The 19942-nt window shown below is 39.4% G+C and overlaps 1 protein-coding gene and 3 pseudogenes across 1 annotated transcript; 2 read left to right on the forward strand and 2 right to left on the reverse strand.

Moving 5' to 3' along the window:
- Positions 1–3401: 3401 nt before the first annotated feature.
- On the reverse strand, positions 3402–7560 carry LOC103928191 (annotated as a pseudogene).
- A 360-nt stretch (positions 7561–7920) lies between these two features.
- Positions 7921–10183, forward strand: LOC125480439 (annotated as a pseudogene).
- Positions 10184–11368: 1185 nt separating this feature from the next.
- Positions 11369–16874, reverse strand: LOC125480377 (disease resistance protein RPV1-like). The gene is made up of 5 exons (XM_048591151.1): positions 15847–16874; positions 13783–14869; positions 13368–13649; positions 12394–13236; positions 11369–12293 (listed from the first exon to the last, which is right to left on the reverse strand). Exons 1-5 carry the CDS (start codon positions 16353–16355, stop codon positions 11736–11738), a joined length of 3279 nt encoding a protein of 1092 aa, XP_048447108.1. The 5' UTR covers positions 16356–16874; the 3' UTR covers positions 11369–11735.
- Positions 16875–17442: 568 nt separating this feature from the next.
- On the forward strand, positions 17443–19656 carry LOC125480441 (annotated as a pseudogene).
- Positions 19657–19942: the final 286 nt, after the last annotated feature.

The following is a 19942-nucleotide window of genomic DNA, read 5'->3' on the forward strand; positions in this document are numbered from 1 at the left end:
AACACTTTACATATCCATGTTATTTATGCTGATGTATGAGCTAAAGACTAATACTTGGCCTCAGTAGAGGATCGTGCACTCATGGACTATTTCTTAGCACTCTAACTAATCAAGTTAGAGCCAAGAAATATAAAATAGCCACCGGTGGACCTTCTGTTAAAGGTACACCCTGCCTAATTGGCATCGGAATATGCAGTAAGATTCAAAGTGCCTGGTTTAAACCGAAGACCATGTGTGAAAGTACCTTTTAAGAATCGAAGAATCCTTTTGGCAGCTTGAAGATGAGAATCCGTGGAGCATGCATAAATTGACATACTTGATTGACCGCAAATGATATGTCCTGCCTTATTCATATGAGGTATTGCAGGGCATCAACAAAAGATCTGTACTCTATAGGATTAGACAAAAAGGCACCAGTATGATCAAGCTTTGCTGTGCGTAAAGGAGTTGAACATGGTTTAGCTCCATCCATCTTGGTTTTCTGAAGAAGATCAAGTAAATACTTGCCTTGATGTAGAAATATACCTTCAGAAGACCTGTGCACCTCAAGACCCAAAAAATAGTGCAAATGACCTAGATCTTTGACTGGAAAGACAATGCTCAGTTTCTGGATGTAATGTTGACACAGAGTAGCATTAGGACCCGTGACTAGAATGTCATCAACATATACAAGGATTATAACCAAGGTTGGAGTTTTTAAGACAAAGAAAGAAGTATATGCAGAGGATTGCTGAAAACCAAAGGAATGCAACATTTGGAATAATTTGTCAAACCAAGCCCGTGGAGCCTGTTTAAGGCCATAGAGGGACTTTTTAAGTTTGCATACATGGTTTGGAAAGGAATGATCACTAAACCCAGGAGGCTGCTGCATAAAGACATCTTCTTGTAAGTCCCCATGCAAGAAAGCATTACTTATGCATAATTGGTTTAAAAACCAGTGAAACTGAGCTGTAAGAGACAATAGAATGTGAACGGTTACATGCTTGGCTACATGGCTGAATGTCTCCTTATAGTCGATGTCTTCTTGTTGGTGAAAGCCTTTGGCGACAAACCGAGCCTTGTACTGGTCGATTGAACCATCATGATGTGTTTTGATTTGGAACACCCACTTACAACCAACAACATTTTTATTAGGAGAAGAGGGTACAAGCACCCAAGTTCCTGTACATTGTAGAACATTAAACTCTTCTTGCATGGTTGTTCTCCAGTGAACATGCTTTGAAGCTTGCAAATAAGTGGATGGAACAAAATTTAGAGAAGAAAGAATATGATGCTTGGTTGTTGAAAAGGCTTTTGGCTTGAATAACCCTGCTTTAGATCGTGTGATCATAGGGTGAATGTTTGGTGCATGAGAAGTGACACTAAGGGTAGCATGTGAAGGAACATGTGCATCAATAGTGGAGTCAACAATGGCTGCATGTGAATCCATATGAGCAGCAACAAAAGGAGCATATGTATCAACATAAGCATAATGTGAAGTTGGATTTGTGACACTGTGAATAGGAGACAGTGAGGAAGAACCAACACAAGAATCCATAGTTTAAGTAGCATTTGGAATATTAGGTGATCTACATGGTCTGGAAGCATGAGGAATAGTGAACTGGAAATCAATCAAAGAAGCAGTTGAACTTGTGGCATTTGACAAAGAGATAACACTAGTGGGAGATAACTAAGAATGATGAAATGGAAATGTGGATTCATCAAAAACCATATGGCAAGATATATATACCCTCTGAGTCAATGGATCCAAACATCTATACCCCTTGTGTTGAATACTATATCCCAAGAACACACATTACTTACCCTTGCTGTCGAATAGCTTAAACCAAGGGAAACAACTGCAACCAAATACCTTCAGTCTACTATAATCAGGTAGAGTATGAAACAATAATTCCCATGGAGACTGCAATTTTCCAGAGATAGGGAGTCTATTGATCAAGTACACTGTAGTGGAAAATGCCTCTACCCAGAAAACATGATGGACATTAGATGCAACCAAGAGTGTTCAAGCAGTTTTTACAAGATGACGATGTTTCCTTTCTGCACAACCATTCTGCTCAGGTGTGTGCAGACAACTATATTGATGAACAATGCCATGTGTTTTGAGAAAAGACTGTAAAGCAGTGCTAGTAAACTACATCGATGAACAATTTTGAATGATGAAGAATTACAACAAGATTGATGAAGAAAAATCAAAGATTGGGAGCGAGAGCAAAGATGATCGAGAGGGAGAGAGCCGTGAGGCGAGAAGGGCGTGATACCATATGGAAACTGAATATTCCTCTTTCATTCAATGTAATGAATAATTACAATAGTGTTTATTATATATACTTGTGGGCTTTCTAGCATATTACACTAATGCCTTAACCAAACTAACAATATAGAAAACTCTCTAACAAACTATAACTAACTCTTAACAACAATTTTGATAACTAAACTTTAGCTTCTTTAGGAAATACCTTAACTGGAAACTCTAATCACATCATGAAGAAGAATCGAAGTGAATTACCTGAAGAAGACATTGTCAATGTTTCATGAAACTTTTCTACTCACGTGAGACCTTATATTCTTATGATGGTAGAACCCTTTATCGTAGAATGGTATCTCTTAGTGAGCAGGGAGTTCCTCCATATATAGTGCCAATGACAGCCAACTTCCATCTATCGTGGAAAGGTGGTTTATGTCCCATTGCACTAAATCCCGATAAACATGAAGTAGTGGAGTTGTGCTATTGTGGGAGAGGTGGTTATATCCAATATTCAGAATGTGTTACCACAATAATAGGACATTAGCTTATTCACGTATTCAAACTTTTATAAAATTGTATTATCGACATATATATTTACAACGTCTCCATTATCACAATTAGTTAAGTCCAAATAGGTTTTTTACAAGACCACCTCAAGTTACACAAAGATAAGTACTCGAGCTTCTCCAGTTGTAAGGTGGAAGATGGTACTTTTGTTATGGCCGTCTCATCTGCAAGAAGTGTTCTCAAGGATGCCATTTCTCCCAAGTCCGCAGACAAGATTTGGAATCTTGAACATCCTATAAGAACAAGAATTTCAGTAGTTTTCAACTTATAGAAACTTCTCGGGAGATCGTTAAGCATTTTGCAGCCTTCCAAATTTACCAAAGCAAGACTCTTCAGATCTCCAATCGATTTGTGAACATTACACAATCTCTTACAATCATTGAGTATCAATTTAACAGGCTAGGAGCCTGAGAGTTGCTGCTCAAGTCTTTTTTGCTCTTCTCCTTTTGGAACTCCATTCTTGTTCGCCTGTGTTACTGAGTTAAACGTCAATCTTTTGGAAGGTCTATGAATTGTATCATCATCATAATCATCATCATCATCATAATCACCATAACCATCATCATCAGAATCAGAATCATCATCGTCATATATAATCACCATAATAATAATCATCATCAGAAGCAGAATCATCATCATCATAATTGAAAGATAATTTGTAGATGGCCTCATCATAAGGGATTGAACCTTTAAGAAAAAACGAAGATTCGAAGCTAATAAGTTTGTCAGATACTAGACGTACCCTGTTTTTGTCACCCTGATGAGCTCAGTCTCACTGTCTTGTACTTGGATTTGTACAATAACATGGACATAGTCGCCGCCCTCCAAATTGAAGATGACGTTTGGTACATGTCCCATCCAAAGGTAATCTTTAAAGCGAACAGGTGTGTAAAAATCGATTATAGAGGAAAAAATGCAAGTGCACTTGGTATGGTTAATAACAAAAATGTAATTTCTCAAAAAAGGGTTCAACTCATAATGACGAGAACCGATGCACACAGCCAACGCTTTTAAATTACAACCGATTTCCTGAGGCACTTGAAAATAGACTTGGTCACCATTGTTGTTGACATGATTGAACCAAGTCGGAATATGCTTTCCTAGAAGAGAAATATATCCACAACCAGTCCATCCCTGTAGATGTTCAACAGGATTTGTATAAGTAATCTGTGAGAGAGAGAGAGAGAGAGAGAGAGAGAGAACGAGCCTGTAGTGTGCTATCCTTGAGTAGGAATTTAGTGATTCTGTTGTGCGCTCTCATGCCAAGTATCATGCCCGTGTTTAACATGCTATCCAAGCCCCGAAACTCAATGAGCTTGGGGCAACCATCTAGAGACACCACTTCTGGCCTTCCCGGTAAGTTTGGCATTCTTTCTAGTGCAGTGCAGATATTCATTGATAGGTAACCCAAATTTGGTGGTAAATTATCAGTGATTTCAACCAGGTTGCTGCAAAAATCCAAGCTTAGTGTTTGAAGCTTGGAGAGGCCACTGAAGCTTGGAAGGCTATGGAAACCATTGCGGTCCAGATTTACCTCTTCTAAAGAAGATAGATTCCTGATATCGCTAGGAATTTCCTTTAAATTGCAGCCACCAAGATGTAATTTTCTTAATGCGTACATGCCCATTAACAAAGGAGGTAACTTCAAAGACCACCTCAAGTTACACAGAGATAAGTACTCGAGCTTCTCCAGTCGTACGATGGAAGATGGTATTTTTAGTATGGCCGTCTCATCTGCAAGAAGTGTTCTCAAGGATGCCATTTCTCCCAAATCCTCAGACAAGATTTGGAATCTTGAACATCCTATAAGAACAAGAATTTCAATAGTTTTTAACTTATAGAAACTTCTTGGGAGGTCATTAAGCATTTCGCAGCCTTCCAAATTTACCAAAGCAAGACTCTTCAGATCTCCAATCGATTCGTGAACATTACACAATCTCTTACAACCTTTAAGTATCAATTTCTCAAGATTTGGGAGTTTTAAGAAGTCCGGCGATCGTGTTAGGTCATGGGAATGGCTGAGATTTAGAATCTTCAACTTGTCAAGCAACTATTAGACAAAACCAAATTGAAAATCAAAATCAAAATCCAAAAACAATATAAAGAGAGCATGATGTTATGCAAAATACCAGAAGGAAAAAAATTATTAATTTGGTTGAGGTTACATAGTACTTACCCCGGAATCCTCACAAAGAACTTGTTTGAGGTTGCTATATCGCATGTCGATAGCAACTATATTTGGTTGACACAAGTCTTTTGGTATGAACTCTAGAGAGAATCCACGCCAGCACAGCCATTTTAATTTTTTGGAAAGATATTGATATCCTCCTGTGAGCTGAACGTACTTGAGTTGGAGCAATCTGAGTCTCTTCATATTTGTAAATGCCTCAGTACTGAAAGTAGCCTCTTCATCAAGACTCGGCAAATTCAAAGCTAGTCCTTCAATTTCTTCAGTTCCCTGCTAAATAAGTGAAGGTTTTGCATGCAAAAAAGTTCGATTACTTACGTATATATGCTTCTCTTCTATATTTCTATTACTTGCACATTTGACATAAAGTTCGATTGGTAAAGTACTTACAGATTTGTCTATCAATAAATCTTTTACGTCTTCATGATACCAGAGTCTACTCCGTTTTCCAGGATACTTAGGATTTTCTACACGCACGATTTCTCTTCCCATGTCCCGAAGCAAATCATGCATCATCAGCTTGTTTTTTCTATTAACAGTTACAAGGCATCGTTCAAGGAGGACCTTGATTCCTGCTGTTGCGGAAAAGCCACAACCATCCAAGATATACATGACATCATTCTTGTCCATTCCAATGAAGAAACAAGATATATCGCATAATATCTCCCTCTCGTAATCATCATTTAGTCCATCGTAGCTTATTTTTAGCTGTTCCTGAATTTTACCAAGAGGAATTTTTTTCAATTTATCCAATGTACTTTTCCATTCTCCTATGCTTCCTTTGAACAAGGTAGAGCCTAAAACTTGAAGAGCTAATGGCAGTCCTCCACAGTAATCGACAACTTCTCTTGTGAGGTTCAGATATTTTCTAGGACAACAACTACTTCTGAAAGCATGCCAACTAAAAAGCTCAAGAGCTTCTTCTCGTTCCATTCCTTGTGACTGATATATCAAATCAACTGCAAATTCATTTAACACATGTTCATTTCTAGTTGTTATGATAATTCTGCTCCCCAGACCAAAAGAGTGGCGATTTACAACTAATTCGTCTAGTTGCTTCACATCATCTACATCATCCAAGATGACAAGTACTCTTAAGCATCGAAATCTTTTCCCTACCAAGGCGGTCATTTGGCAATACTGCTTACTTTTGTCTTAGTTTGCAAGATATCAGAAAGAAGTTGGTTTTGCAAGTTAACTAGGTTCTTTCCCCTCATGTTTTCAAGGAAACTCTTACCTTCAAACTTTCACAAAATTGGTTATAAATGGCTTTAGCAATCGTTGTTTTACCTATTCCACCCATACCTGAAATTCCAATCATGCGAACATCATCCGAATCTCCGACACCTAAATAATTACTGATATCTTTAACTCGAGATTCTATTCCTACTTGGTATTTCACTACATTTAAGTATGTGTTGTTCAGCTTCGTACTGACTTCATTAGTAATCATCCGGATAAACTTTGCTTCATTCCTGGCATTAGTCAAGTTGAGAAGGAAAACTAAGATTGTTATACAACTACAAGACTAAATAATAAAACTAAAGCATATTATTAATCACAAGTACTATGGATTTTCAAGGCAAAATATATGTTAACTAATTTAAGCTGCGCTCACGAAGTTTGGCTGAATCAAATCTTTCATTGCCCTTAATTTTGTTGAACTTCTCAAACATTCATAATTAAAGAGGCCTAATATTGAAAAACAGTACATAATAGTACAGGATGGTGAATAAATTATGTAAAATAAAATGAAAGAGAAATTAGTAAGTACCCGTCCAAAGTGTTATTGAGATCCCAGCCAGACAAATTCGAAGCTTCAGTAAGAGCAGTCCTCCACCTTCCTGCCTTCTTTTCATCTGTATGTTTCAGAAACGATTGTGCAAAACTACCAGTCTGTTTCCTGACATGCGAAGGATCAACGTCATAGAATATCGGCAAAACTAATTGCCCCAGCGTTGTTTTACACTCCATGATCTTAACCAGCTCCTCGAGGCACCAGCTGGAGTCTGCGTACCGTCTTGAGAAGACAATGATAGAGATCCTAGAACCCTGAATTGCCCGCACAAGTTCTATAGTTATATCTTCTCCTCTTCTCAATTCTTCGTTGTCAATAAAGGCGTTGATTCCAGCCTTTGTTAATGCTTCATGGAGGTGGCCCGTGAAGTTTTTACGTGTGTCTTCACCTCTGAAGCTTATGAACACTTCGTAGAGTGAACCTTTCAAGAAGGAGAAAGATGAGGAGGAGGACAAGGAGGCGGAGGATGATGAAGAGGAGGCTTCATCGGGGACTGAGATGTTCATTTGGCGAAAGACAAGGCCGATGGAGAAGAGGAGGAAGATGAGGACAGCAAAGTGGTAGGACTCTAAGCAACCACATACCAGCACCATGATTGACAGCGCCACTAATTTCCGCCAGTTATCCATTTCTTTGATTTTCTTTAGGATAATTGAAATGGATATATAACACACAGCTAGCTCGTCCGAAGGTTGTTTGGTGAATGGCGATTTTAACAATAAAGTTCGATTTTAACAATATGGATTTTAACATTTACAAACTGACATTTGTGGAAGTTTTCCTTCTACATTTGATCTCACGGCAAGACTTGTTGATGGATGACCCGTTGACCCATGCTCTTTATTAATTTTAAAAAAGAATTGTAGAAAAAAAAAAACTAAATATAAACAAAAGCAAAAATACCCAACTGATAATGTTTTATAAATTTAGTATTTTGTATGATGATTTTGGAAGGATTGAAGGCACCAAGGATGGTAATGTTTGCACAGAAATATAGAAGGGAATATCGGTTAAAAGAGCTGCTGTGAGCTGCTCCTAGACAGATATATAGGTGTGTGTGTAAATTAAGAAGAAAGAAAAAGTGAAAAATTAACTAATATTGTAGCTAACAGAATAGACATGATCACCCGGTGTCGTATACCCGATTGTCACGAGGGTCTTGGTTCGTGCTGTAGATGCCCCTACGCCCAAGATTTTGGAAATGCCAAAATCAGATACATGCGCAACCATATCTTCATCAAGAAGAACATTGCTTGGCTTTATGTCACAATGAACGATCGGCATTGAATAACCATGATGCAGATACTCCAACGCTAATGCAACATCCACAGTTACGTTGAGTCTTAGCAGCATGTCCAAAAAACAGTTGTGAGAGTGCAACCATTTCTCGAGGCTTCCGTTAGGCATGTATTCGAGTATCAAAGCTTTGAAATCAAAACTGGAACAACTTGTGCTGATTTTGATGAGATTTCTGTGGCAGACATTTCGCAGTGTTTTACATTCAGTATCAAAAGTCTTGGAAGCTGTTTCTGCTCTGTGTCCATGTTGAATACCTTGATAGCCACGTTATCATTGAAAAGTATTGCTTTGTACACATAACTGAAGCCTCCTCCGCCTAGCAAGTTGCTCTCATCGAAAAAATTCCTGGCAAGAAGAAGTTTGTGGTAGGAAAACGGATGATGCATCCTCTGGATTTAGTACTTTGCTTTGCCTTCCTATGATATTTTTTTCCTTGCAAGTACACAAACTAGTAGCAGCATTATTGACACAGTTGTTGGCAGTACAATCTTCAATACACGCAACTGACCTCTCCTTGCTTTGCAGGTTTTCTAGTGCAGGCTGGGACATTCAATCTAGCAGTGCCATATAGTGCTTTGTTAATCATAAAGGCTTCAGCTGCAAAGTTGGACCCCTTTTTGGAATTTCTCCTTCCATACTCTCAGTTTCGTTCATCAGCTAGATTTGCTAACAGGGCAGCTGCCAAGGGTGATGCATTGAATGAGTTACGAGCAAGACGTTTGAAGAAGCAATACCCTGAGGCTCACCGCAAGTTGAAAGATGCTTCTGGAGGAGAAAGTTCAAGCTATCGAAATTTCTCACACCTGAATACAGTGGGTCGGAGTAGCTCTAGTCAGAGTGACAGTGATAGTAGGTCTCGCAGTGAAGATGAAGGATCATCAGGGGATGACGCAATGATTGACAGTGACGATGAAAGGTCAGAGGGACTAACTTTTGATGATATAATGGAGATTACCATTCGAAGGTCAAACTTGCAAAGTGGTTTATGAATCCGTTCTTTGAAGAGTTAATTGTGTGTTGCTTTGTGAGGGTTGGAATTGGGAGCTCAAAATCTGGGCCTATCTACAGGCTCTGCATGGTCTGGAATGTTGATGCTTCAGATCCTGATCGACAGTACGAACTAGAGAACAAAACCACACATAAGTACCTAAATGTTGTTTGGGGCAATGAGAACTCTGCTGCAGGTGGCAGATGGCTATGATTTCCGACTACGCGCCGCTGGAGGAGGAATTTAAACAGTGGGTTATAGAGGTGGAGAGAAGTGGTGGCCAGTTGCCAAGCAAAGAGGATGTGTTGGAAAAGGATGATGCTATAAAAAAAAAAAAGAACTCATTTGTGAACTCAGCCGTAACCGTGAAGCAGATGATACAGGAGAAAAAGTCTGTTTCGTCAAGGCCATTAAACATTGCGCTTGAGAAGAACCGGTTGAGGAGGGAGTTAGAAGTTGCAAAAAGTAAGCAAGATGATGCAGAGGTGGAGAGGATTCAGGCAAGATTGCAGCAATTAGCAAGCCGACAATCACAGGGGAAAGATAGCATGGCTATTAGGCTTGCTGAGATGAACAGAAAAAACAGGGTTGCAAAAAGAATTAAAACCTAAGAATATAGGTTTGAAAGCGGAGGGAGGCCAATTATGATCCTTTTTCAAGAAGATTGACTAGGTCAAGGAATTACTGTGTCAAAGACCGGTGAACAAAAAGGAGAGGCAGATGCAATTGCTGAGGCTGATGAAGCCTTGGCAGATATAGAAAGTAACGGAACAGCAGTGGTGGGAGCAGTATGGGCATGTATGGCAGCTACTGCGGCGGCTCTGGAAGCTACAGCTGGTGCGGGGAAGTTGATTGATATGAGTGTTCCTCTTGATTTTGGAATAGAGTCAAATCTAAGGCACAATTTTGAGCTGCCAATGTCAATGGCCGCTCTTCAAAAGTTTGGCGTGCCACAAGGAGCTCAGGAAGGGTTCCTGACAAGAAAACAGCGAATAGAAGCAACAGTTGGGTGTCGAGTCCCAAAGAATGACGGGCAGAGGCATGCACTGACACTTAACAGTGAGCGGCTACAAGAGAATAAGAGGCCTTCTCTGAAATGCGCTAGAGCCCGAATAACAGCCACAGAGGCAATGACAAAGTCAGCATGGCGTCATTGGTTGTCCTTGATCCCAACAACTTCAAAATCTCCATGTATATTTGCTTGTATATTGTATTTGACTCCTATAAACAGTTAAGACAAACTAAATTACAACTTCCTCCTCCTACTTCTATTTTCTTCCATTATATTTGTCATCCTATTCTCTCTTGTATGAATACTTTAGTTAAAAAAGTCTCGGTAGTCGCCAACATTACTTCACAATATTCTGCATCCACCCTCGACAAACCTCTACAAATAATAATAGATGTCGACATATGTTGGCATAACTTATGTTAATAAGGATTGGCAAATGCCTACTAGGTACTAGACAAAATGGCCCTATAAAGGTTTTTTGATTAATATTATGACCCCATTGTGTAAAAATCCTGGTTACGCCACTACACAGAGGCGATATAGACATTATCTTCACCAACAAACTGAAAAGGTGGTGCTGGTCTTCAAAAGTAAAAGCTTTAGGGCTTGTTTAGATGTTCTTTTAAAATGGCTGAAAGCGCTTTTAGAGAAAATATTTTTGGGTTCCAAAACACTTTATGTGCTTTCTGCAAGAAGCACCAATTATGTGGTTTTTCAGGAAGCACTTTAAGTGCTTTTCCAGGATTTACTTGCATCAAAAGCGCTTTCAGTTATTTTAAAAGGACATCTAAAGCGCTTCCAGGATTTACTTGCATAAAAAACGCTTTCAGTTATTTTAAAAACACATCCAAATGAGTCCTTATATTACTTGGAAGTTAAAGCTATAATTACACTTGCTTCGAGCTGTAAGTGTGATGGCAAATTGAGGTCTTTATAACGAGCATTGATTCCTAATTTTGAATAAAACATGGCGTGTTTTATTTGTTTAAAGAGAAATCACAAAATGCAGCTTGTGGGACTTGATATGTAGAACCTTAATAAGATCACTGTTGTTTCAATAATAAGTCATAAGTTTATACAATTTCTTTTCGTCATTTTCTGGATGGATGAATTCGGTATGTTTTATCGAGCGCTGCCGAGCAAAATTGAAACTCAGCATTGTTTTTGTTGATACAAGCGATATTCGGGGTGGCACAGGATCTTGGGTGAAACAATAAATGCTCGTTGGAATATTTCAAGTACAAAAAGTATAAATTAAAAATAAAATGTTAAACGACCACTCATGATCCCTAAATGACAACAATGAGACATATGAAAGTCATATCTCAAGTGTTAAACGACCACTTCCAGCCCCCATATGCTCGCTCATTGAAGACATGTCTCAAGTATTTCTTTTTTAAATTGCTTTTCCAAAACTTAAAAATGCATTGATGATAGAAATTAACCACCACCACAACAGTTGAAAATAAAAAGGTATTAACCACACTAAGTGAATGCATTTTTAAAGAAATTATATAACCACACTAGGTGAAAGCTGAGCCGTCTCTGTAGTCAAATACAGGTATCAAACCTCAATCTCTAATGGTCTATGATAAATGATCGTCAGCGTCGTCCTTGTCGTCATCATCATCATGATCAATCATCATCATCGTCATCGTCATGATCGGCATGATCGTCGTCATTGTCATGATCGGCATGATCATGATCATCATCATAAAATTTGTTGATGGCCTCATCATAAGAGATGGAACCGTAATGAATAGACGAAAAGCTGAAGTTGATACGTTTGTCAGATACTAGACGTACCCCTGTTTTCTCCACCCTGATGAACCCAGTCTCAGTGTCTCGGGCTTGTACAATAACATGGACGGAGTCGCCGCCCTCCAATTTGAAGTCGTCGTTTGAGAAATGTCCCATCCAAAGGTATTCTTCCAAGCGAGCAGGCGGATAGAAATCGGATACATCGGCATGAATGCAAGTGCACTTGGTATGATTGATAACAGAAATGGAATATGTCAAAGGAGAGTTCAACTTATGAGGACGACAAGAGAAGCACACGGCCAACGCTTTTAACTTATAACCGATTTCATGAGGCACTTGAAAATAGACTCGGTCACCCTTCTTGTTGACGATATTGAACCAAGTCGGAATATGATTTGCTCGAAGATAAATATATCCAGTACCAGTCCATCCCTATAGCATGTTCAACAAGATTTGTATAAGGTATATGACGTTAAGAGAGAGAGAGAGAGAGAGAGAGAGAGAGAGAGAGAGAGAGAGAGAGAGAGAGAACCTGTAGTGTGCTATCCTTGAATAGGAATTCAGAGATTCTGTTGTGCGCTCGCATGCCAAGTATCATACCCGTGTTTAACGCCCTGTCCAAGCCCTGAAACTCAATGAGATTGGAGGAACCATCTAGAGCCACAACTCTCGGCCATCCTGATAAATTTGGCATTCTTTCTAGTGCAGTGCAGTCATTCATACTCAAGAGACTCAAATTTGGTGGTAAATCATCAGTGATTTCAACCAGGTCTTCGCAACCATTCAGGCTTAGTCTTAGAAGCCTGGAGAGGCTACTGAAGCTTGGAAGGCTATGGAAACCATTGCGGTCCAGAAGTAATGATACCAAAGAAGATAGACTCCTGATATCGTTAGGAATTTCCTTTAAATTGCCGCCACTAAGATCTAATTCTCTTAATGCGTGCATGCCCATTAACGAAGGAGGTAACTTCAAAGACGACCTCATGTTACGCAGAGATAAGGACTGAAGGTTCCCCAGTCGTGCGATGGACGATGGTACTTCTGTTATGGCCGTCTCATCTGCAACAAGAGTTGTCAAGGATGACATTTTTCCTAAGTCCTCAGACAAGTTTTTGAATTCTGAACAACCTTTAAGAACAACAAATTTAGCAGATTCCAGCTTATAAAAAGTATTAGGGAGATTCTTAAGCATTTTGCAGCCTTCCAAATTTACCAAAAATAGACTCTTCAGATCTCCAATCGATTCGTGAACATTAGACAATCTCTTACAACCTTTGAGTATCAATTTCTCAAGATTTGGGAGTTTTGAAAAGTCCGGTGATCGTGTTAGGTCATGAGAATGGCTGAGATTTAGAATCTTCAACTTTTCAAGCAACTGTTAGACAAAACCAAATTAAAAATCAAAATCAAAAACCAAAAAGAAGATAAAGAGAGCATGATGTTTTGCACGGTACCAGAAGGAAAAAAAAATATATATTAATTTGGTTGAGGTTACTTAGTACTTACCCCGGATGCCTCACAAAGAACTTGTCTGAGGCTACTATATCTTATGTCAATAGCAACTATATTTGGTTGACACAAGTCTTTTGGTATGAACTTTAGAGGGAATCCACGCCAGCACAACCATTTTAATTTTTTGGAGAGACAATGATATTCTCCTGTGAGCTGAATGTACTTGAGTTGGAGCAATCTCAGTCTCTTCATATTTGTAAATGCCTCAGTGCTGAAACTAGTCTCTTCATCATGACTCGGCAAATTCAAAGACAGTCCTTCAATTTCTTCAGTTCCCTGCTAACCAAAAACAGGCTCTAATAATGAGAAGGTTTTGCATGCAAAAAAGTTCGATTGCTTACGTACACATATATGCTTCTCTTCTATTCCTTACGCATTTAACATAAAGTTCAATTGGTAAAGTACTTACAGAATTGTCTATCAATAAAGCTTTTACATCTTCAGGACGCCACAACCTACTCCGTTTTTCAGGATACTTGGGATTTTCTGCACGCACGATTTCTCTGCCCATGTCCCGAAGCAAATCATGCATCATTAGCTTGTTTTTTCTACTAACAGTTACAAGGCACCGTCCATGGAGGACCTCGATTCCTGCCGTTGCAGAAAAGCCACAACCATCCAAGATTTGCATGACATCATTCTTGTCCATCCCAATAAAGAAACACGATATATCGCGGAATATCTCCCTCTCGTAATCATCTAGCCCGTCGTAGCTTATTTTCAGCTGTTCATGAATTCTTCGAGGAGGAATTTTTTCCAGTTTATCCAATGTACTTTTCCACTCTCCTATGCTTCTTTTGAACAGGGTCGAACCTAAAACTTGAAGAGCCAATGGCAGTCCTCCACAGTAATCGACAACTTCTCTTGCAAGCTTGAGATATCCACTCGGACAATACTTACTTCCGAAAGCATGCCAACTTAGGAGCTCAAGAGCTTCTTCTTGTTCCATTCCTTTCGCCGGATATATCTTATCAACTTCAAATTCTTGTAGCATATGTTTGTTTCTTGTTGTGATGATAATTCTGCTCCCTGGGCCAAAAGAGCGGCGATTTCCAGCTAATTCGCGTAGCTGCTTCACATCGTCTACATCATCAAATATGACAAGTACCTTTAAGCGTCGAAATCTTTCCCCTACCAAGGCGGTACCTGCAGCGACACTGCTTACCTTTGTCTTGGTCATTTGCAAGATATCTGAAAGAAGTTGTTTTTGCAATTTTTCTACTGCCTTTTCCCTCACTTTTTCAAGGAAACTTTTATGTTCAAACTTGTCATAAAATTCGTTATAAACAGCTCTGGCAATTGTTGTTTTTCCTATTCCACCCATGCCTGAAATTCCAATCACGCGAACACCATCTGAATCTCCAACGCCTAAATATTTACTAATATCTAACACTCGGGAATCTATTCCGACTTGGTAGGGCGCTACGTCTAAATATGTCTTGTTCAGTTCGAAACAGACGCCAATAGTAATCATACTGATCAACTTTGCGTCATCCCTGGCATTAGTCGAGTTGAGAAGCAAAACGAAGATTGTTATACAACTACAAGACTAAAATGAACTAATACACAAAATTATTTATCATGACTAGAGATTTTTATTTAAGACAATTTTTCTTTTGAGATGTTTTGTTTAAACTCAGCAAACATCAAGTAAAATTTAAATTTAAATAAGAAACACAAACAAACAGAACCCAGCATCCCCTTCCTACCGCAGCCATTCGCCGGCGGCTTCCCTGCTGTGATTAGTGTAGCCTTAACAGTATAGCTTTATTGTATGATTTTATTAAGAGAGGTTTAAGAATTCACAGTTGTATGTATAAACATGGTCCGAAGAAGGGAAAGGTTTTCCTTTATTTTATTTTATGTTCCACAGATTCGGAGGGGCTTTTTAACTTTAATCCTTGAAAAAAATTGAAATTTTATAAAAACCTAGTGTTAAACTACATATTGATTATAGTCCATTGATATGTCCTTAATTCAAATTAATTATTGTGTATTTTATTCAACGTATCCCATTAAATATTTGATTTTATTAATATACACATTTTAATTTATTTTTTTATCGAAAAAAGTTTTTTAATTTATTAATTTTATTTAGCATTTTTTAAACTTGAAAGGCTCAGTTAATGTACCTAAAATATATGTACTGAAATGTATGAACTGAATTGTATACACTAAAATGTATTATATTAAATTAATGCACTTAAATGTGTGTACCGAAATGTATGCACAGAAATGCATTATATTAAACTAACATACCGAAATATATATACTAAAATGCATGCACCGAGATGTATTATATTAAATTTAATATACCTGATCAAGATATATTGCATAACAAAAATTAGTTCATTTAAACTTTTACAACAAAATATATTATGATGAAGGAAATAAAAATAATAATTAAAACTTTAAATATAATTAATAAATGAGATGATTAATATCAAGCACTAAAATTAAATTTTGACCGTACTCAAATTTCCGGGAATCCCAGCCAGACAAATTTGCAGCTTGAGTAAGTGCAGCTCTCCATCTCGCTACATTCTTTTTATCTGTATGTTTCAGAAACGATATATGAAAACTATTTTTCTGGTGCCTGACATCCGAAGGATCAATGTCATAGAATATCGGTATAACTTTTTGCCCCAGCGTTGTTCTACACTCCATGATATGAAGCAGCTCATCGAGGCACCAGCTGGAGTCCGCGTACCGGCTTGAGAAGACGATGAGAGAGATCTTAGAACCTTGGATTGCCCGCACTAGGTCGGTATTTATATTTTCTCCTCTTGTTAGTTCTTCGTCGTCAATAAAGGCGTGGGCTCCGGCATTTGTTAATGCTTTATAGAGGTGGCTTATGAAGCTTTTACGTGTGTCTTCGCCTCTGAAGCTTATGAACACATCGTAGAGCGAACCCTTCGACGTAGAGCGAACCCTTCGAGGAGCAGGACGAGGAGGTGGGGGATGATGAAGAGGAGGCTTCATCGGGGACCGAGATGTTCATTTGGCGAAAGACAAGGCCGATAGAGAAGAGGAGGAAGACGAGGACAGCAAAGTGGTAGGACTCTAAGCAACCACAAAACCCACGCCTATAGCTTCCTGCAGCAACCCACTTCGCTGAAGCCTCGCCCACTCCTCAAGTTTTCCTCTAATTGATCCACAGACCCGAGCTTCAGCTACCACTACAACTCTCCCATTTTTTCAACTCCAATTGACCACGTGAGGGAAGGAAATCTCAGAATTAGCGCCGCTGCAACCCCAATTGAACCTAAGATCACATGCTCTCTAGCATTTCGTTGGAATGCAAACGGATCGTCTCTCTGCTGCAGAGGGCCGGCATTTCCAACTTGATTGGGGTTCAGGGTGCAGTTAATATCCAAGGAGAGGACCAGAAGAAACTTGATGTTGTCTCCAATGGATGTTCTCTCTCTCGGTGGTCTCTGTGGCTCCAAGTAGCAGCGGCTGCAAAAAGTTCAAACGAAAAAGAGGAGGAAGGGGGCACGGTTGGAGGGCTAGGGTTTTGGAAACAGATGAAAATATGCAAAAGTAAAGGAGGAAACCCTTGGGCCTTGGGCTGCTGCAAACATGCCGCTGGGCCCAAATGTGTGGTTGAAATGGATGTATAACACACAGCTAGCTCGTCCGAAGGTTGTTTGGTGAATGGCGATTTTAACAATAAAGTTCGATTTTAACAATATGGATTTTAACATTTACAAACCGACATTTGTGGAAGTTTCCTTCTACATTTGATCTCACGGCAAGACTTGTTGATGGATGACCCGTTGACCCATGCTCTTTATTAATTTTAAAAAAGAATTATAGAAAAAAAACTAAATATAAACAAAAGCAAATATACCCAACTGATAATGTTTTATAAATTTAGTATTTTGTATGATGATTTTGGAAGGATTGAAGGCACCAAGGATGGTGATGTTTGCACAGAAATATAGAAGGGAATATCGGTTAAAAGAGCTGCTGTGAGCTGCTCTTAGACAGATATATAAGTGTGTGTGTAAATTAAGAAGAAAGAAAAAGTGAAAAATTAACTAATATTGTAGCTAACAGAATAGACATGATCACCTGGTGCCGTATACCCGATTGTCGCGAGGGTCTTGGTTCGTGCTGTAGATGCCCCTACGCCCAACATTTTGGAAATGCCAAAATCAGATACATGCACAACCATATCTTCATCAAGAAGAACATTGCTTGGCTTTATGTCACAATGAATGATCGGCATTGAATAACCATGATGCAGATACTCCAATGCTAATGCAACATCCACAGTTACGTTGAGTCTTTGCAGCATGTCCAAAAAACAGTTGTGAGAGTGCAACCATTTCTCGAGGCTTCCGTTAGGCATGTATTCGAGTATCAAAGCTTTGAAATCAAAACTGGAACAACTTGTGCTGATTTTGATGAGATTTCTGTGGCGGACATTTCGCAGTGTTTTACATTCAGTATCAAAAGTCTTGGAAGCTGCTTCTAGTCTGTGTCCCTGTTGAATACCTTGATAGCCACGTTATCATTGAAAAGCATTGCTTTGTACACATAACTGAAGCCTCCTCCGCCTAGCAAGTTGCTCTCATCGAAAAAATTCCTGGCAAGCAGAAATTTGTGGTAGGAATCCCTTTTGGCGCTGGTAAAGGGGATGATGCTTCCTCTGGATTTAGTACTTTGCTTTGCCTTCCTATGATATTTTTTTTCCTTGCAAGTACACAAACTAGTAGCAGCACTATTGACACAGTTGTTGGCAGTACAATCTTCAATACACGCAACTGACCTCTCCTTGCTTTCGCAGGTTTTCTAGTGCGGGCTGGGACATTCAATCTAGCATTGCCATATAGTGCTTTGTTAATCATAAAAGATTCAGCTGTAAAGTTGGACCCCTTTTTGGAATTTCTCCTTCCATACTCTCAGGTTCGTTCATCAGCTCGATTTGCTGACAGGGCAGCTGCCAAGGATGATGCATTGAATGAGTTACGAGCAAAACGTTTGAAGAAGCAATACCCTGAGGCTCACCGCAAGTTGAAAGATGCTTCTGGAGGAGGAAGTTCAAGCTATCGAAATTTCTCACACCTGAATACAGTGGGTCGGAGTAGCTCTAGTCGGAGTGATAGGGATAGTAGGTCTCGCAGTGAAGATGAAGGATCATCAGGGGATGACGCAATGATTGACAGTGACGATGAAAGGTCAGAGGGACTAACTTTTGATGATATAATGGAGATTACCATTCGAAGGTCAAACTTGCAAAGTGGTTTATGAATCCGTTCTTTGAAGAGTTAATTGTGCGTTGCTTTGTAAGGGTTGGAATTGGGAGGTCAAAATCTCTGCCTATCTACAGGCTCTGCATGGTCTGGAATGTTGATGCTTCAGATCCTGATCGACAGTACGAACTAGAGAACAAAACCACACATAAGTATCTAAATGTTGTTTGGGGTAATGAGAACTCTGCTGCAGGTGGCAGATGGCTATGATTTCCGACTGCGCGCCGCTGGAGGAGGAGTTTAAACAGTGGGTTAGAGAGTTGGAGAGAAGTGGTGGCCAGTTGCCAAGCAAAGAGGATGTGTTGGAAAAGGATGATGCCATAAAAAAAAGAACTCATTTGTGAACTCAGCCGTAACCGTGAAGCAGATGATACAGGAGAAAAAGTCTGTTTCGTCAAGGCCATTAAACATTGCGCTTGAGAAGAACCGGTTGAGGAGGGAGTTAGAAGTTGCAAAAAGTAAGCAAGATGATGCAGAGGTGGAGAGGATTCAGGCAAGATTGCAGCAATTAGCAAGCCGACAATCACAGGGGAAAGATAGCATGGCTATTAGGCTTGCTGAGATGAACAGAAAAAACAGGGTTGCAAAAAGAATTAAAACCTAAGAATATAGGTTTGAAAGCGGGGGGAGGCCAATTATGATCCTTTTTCAAGAAGATGGACTAGGTCAAGGAATTACTGTGTCAAAGAACGGTGAACAAAGAGGAGAGGCAAACACAATTGCCGAGGTTGATGAAGCCTTGGCAGTTATAGAAAGTAACGGAACAGCAGTGGTGGGAGCAGTATGGGCATGTATGGCAGCTACTGCGGCGGCTCTGGAAGCTGCAGAGAATAGAGTCAAATCTAAGGCACAATTTTGAGCTGCCAATGTCAATGGCCGCTCTTCAAAAGTTTGGCGTGCCACTGGCAAGAAAACAGCGAACAGAAGCAACAGTTGGGTGTCGAGTCCCAAAGAATGACGGGCAGAGGCATGCACTGACACTTACAGTTAGCAGCTACAAGAGAATAAGAGGGCTTCTCTGAAATGCGCTGGAGCCCGAATAACAGCCACAGAGGCAATGACAGGGTCAGTATGGCGTCATTGGTTGTCCTTGATCCCAACAACTTCAAAATCCCCCATGTATATTTGCTTGTATATTGTATTTGATTCCTATAAACAGTTAAGACAAACTAAATTACAACTTCCTCCTCCTACTTCTATTTTCTTCCATTATATTTGTCATCCTATTCTCTCTTGTATGAATACTTTAGTTGAAAGAGTCTCGGTAGTCGTCAACATTACTTCACAATATTCTGCATCCACCCTCGA

Source organism: the organism of the source record quoted next, unplaced genomic scaffold (assembly GCF_019419815.1).
Source record: "Pyrus x bretschneideri cultivar Hongxiangsu unplaced genomic scaffold, Pyrus_bretschneideri_v1 Contig33, whole genome shotgun sequence".
Lineage (NCBI taxonomy): Eukaryota > Viridiplantae > Streptophyta > Magnoliopsida > Rosales > Rosaceae > Pyrus > Pyrus x bretschneideri.

Coding starts and splice junctions, on each gene's coding strand:
- LOC125480377 (XM_048591151.1), bottom strand. CDS start 16,355: ATGAAGCCTCCTCTTCATCATCCCCCACCTCCTCGTCCTGCTCCTCGA. Junction 13,650..13,782: donor CTTTATTGATAGACAATTCT/GTAAGTACTTTA, acceptor TTTGGTTAGCAG/GGAACTGAAGAAATTGAAGG. Junction 13,237..13,367: donor TTCTTTGTGAGGCATCCGGG/GTAAGTACTAAG, acceptor TTTGTCTAACAG/TTGCTTGAAAAGTTGAAGAT.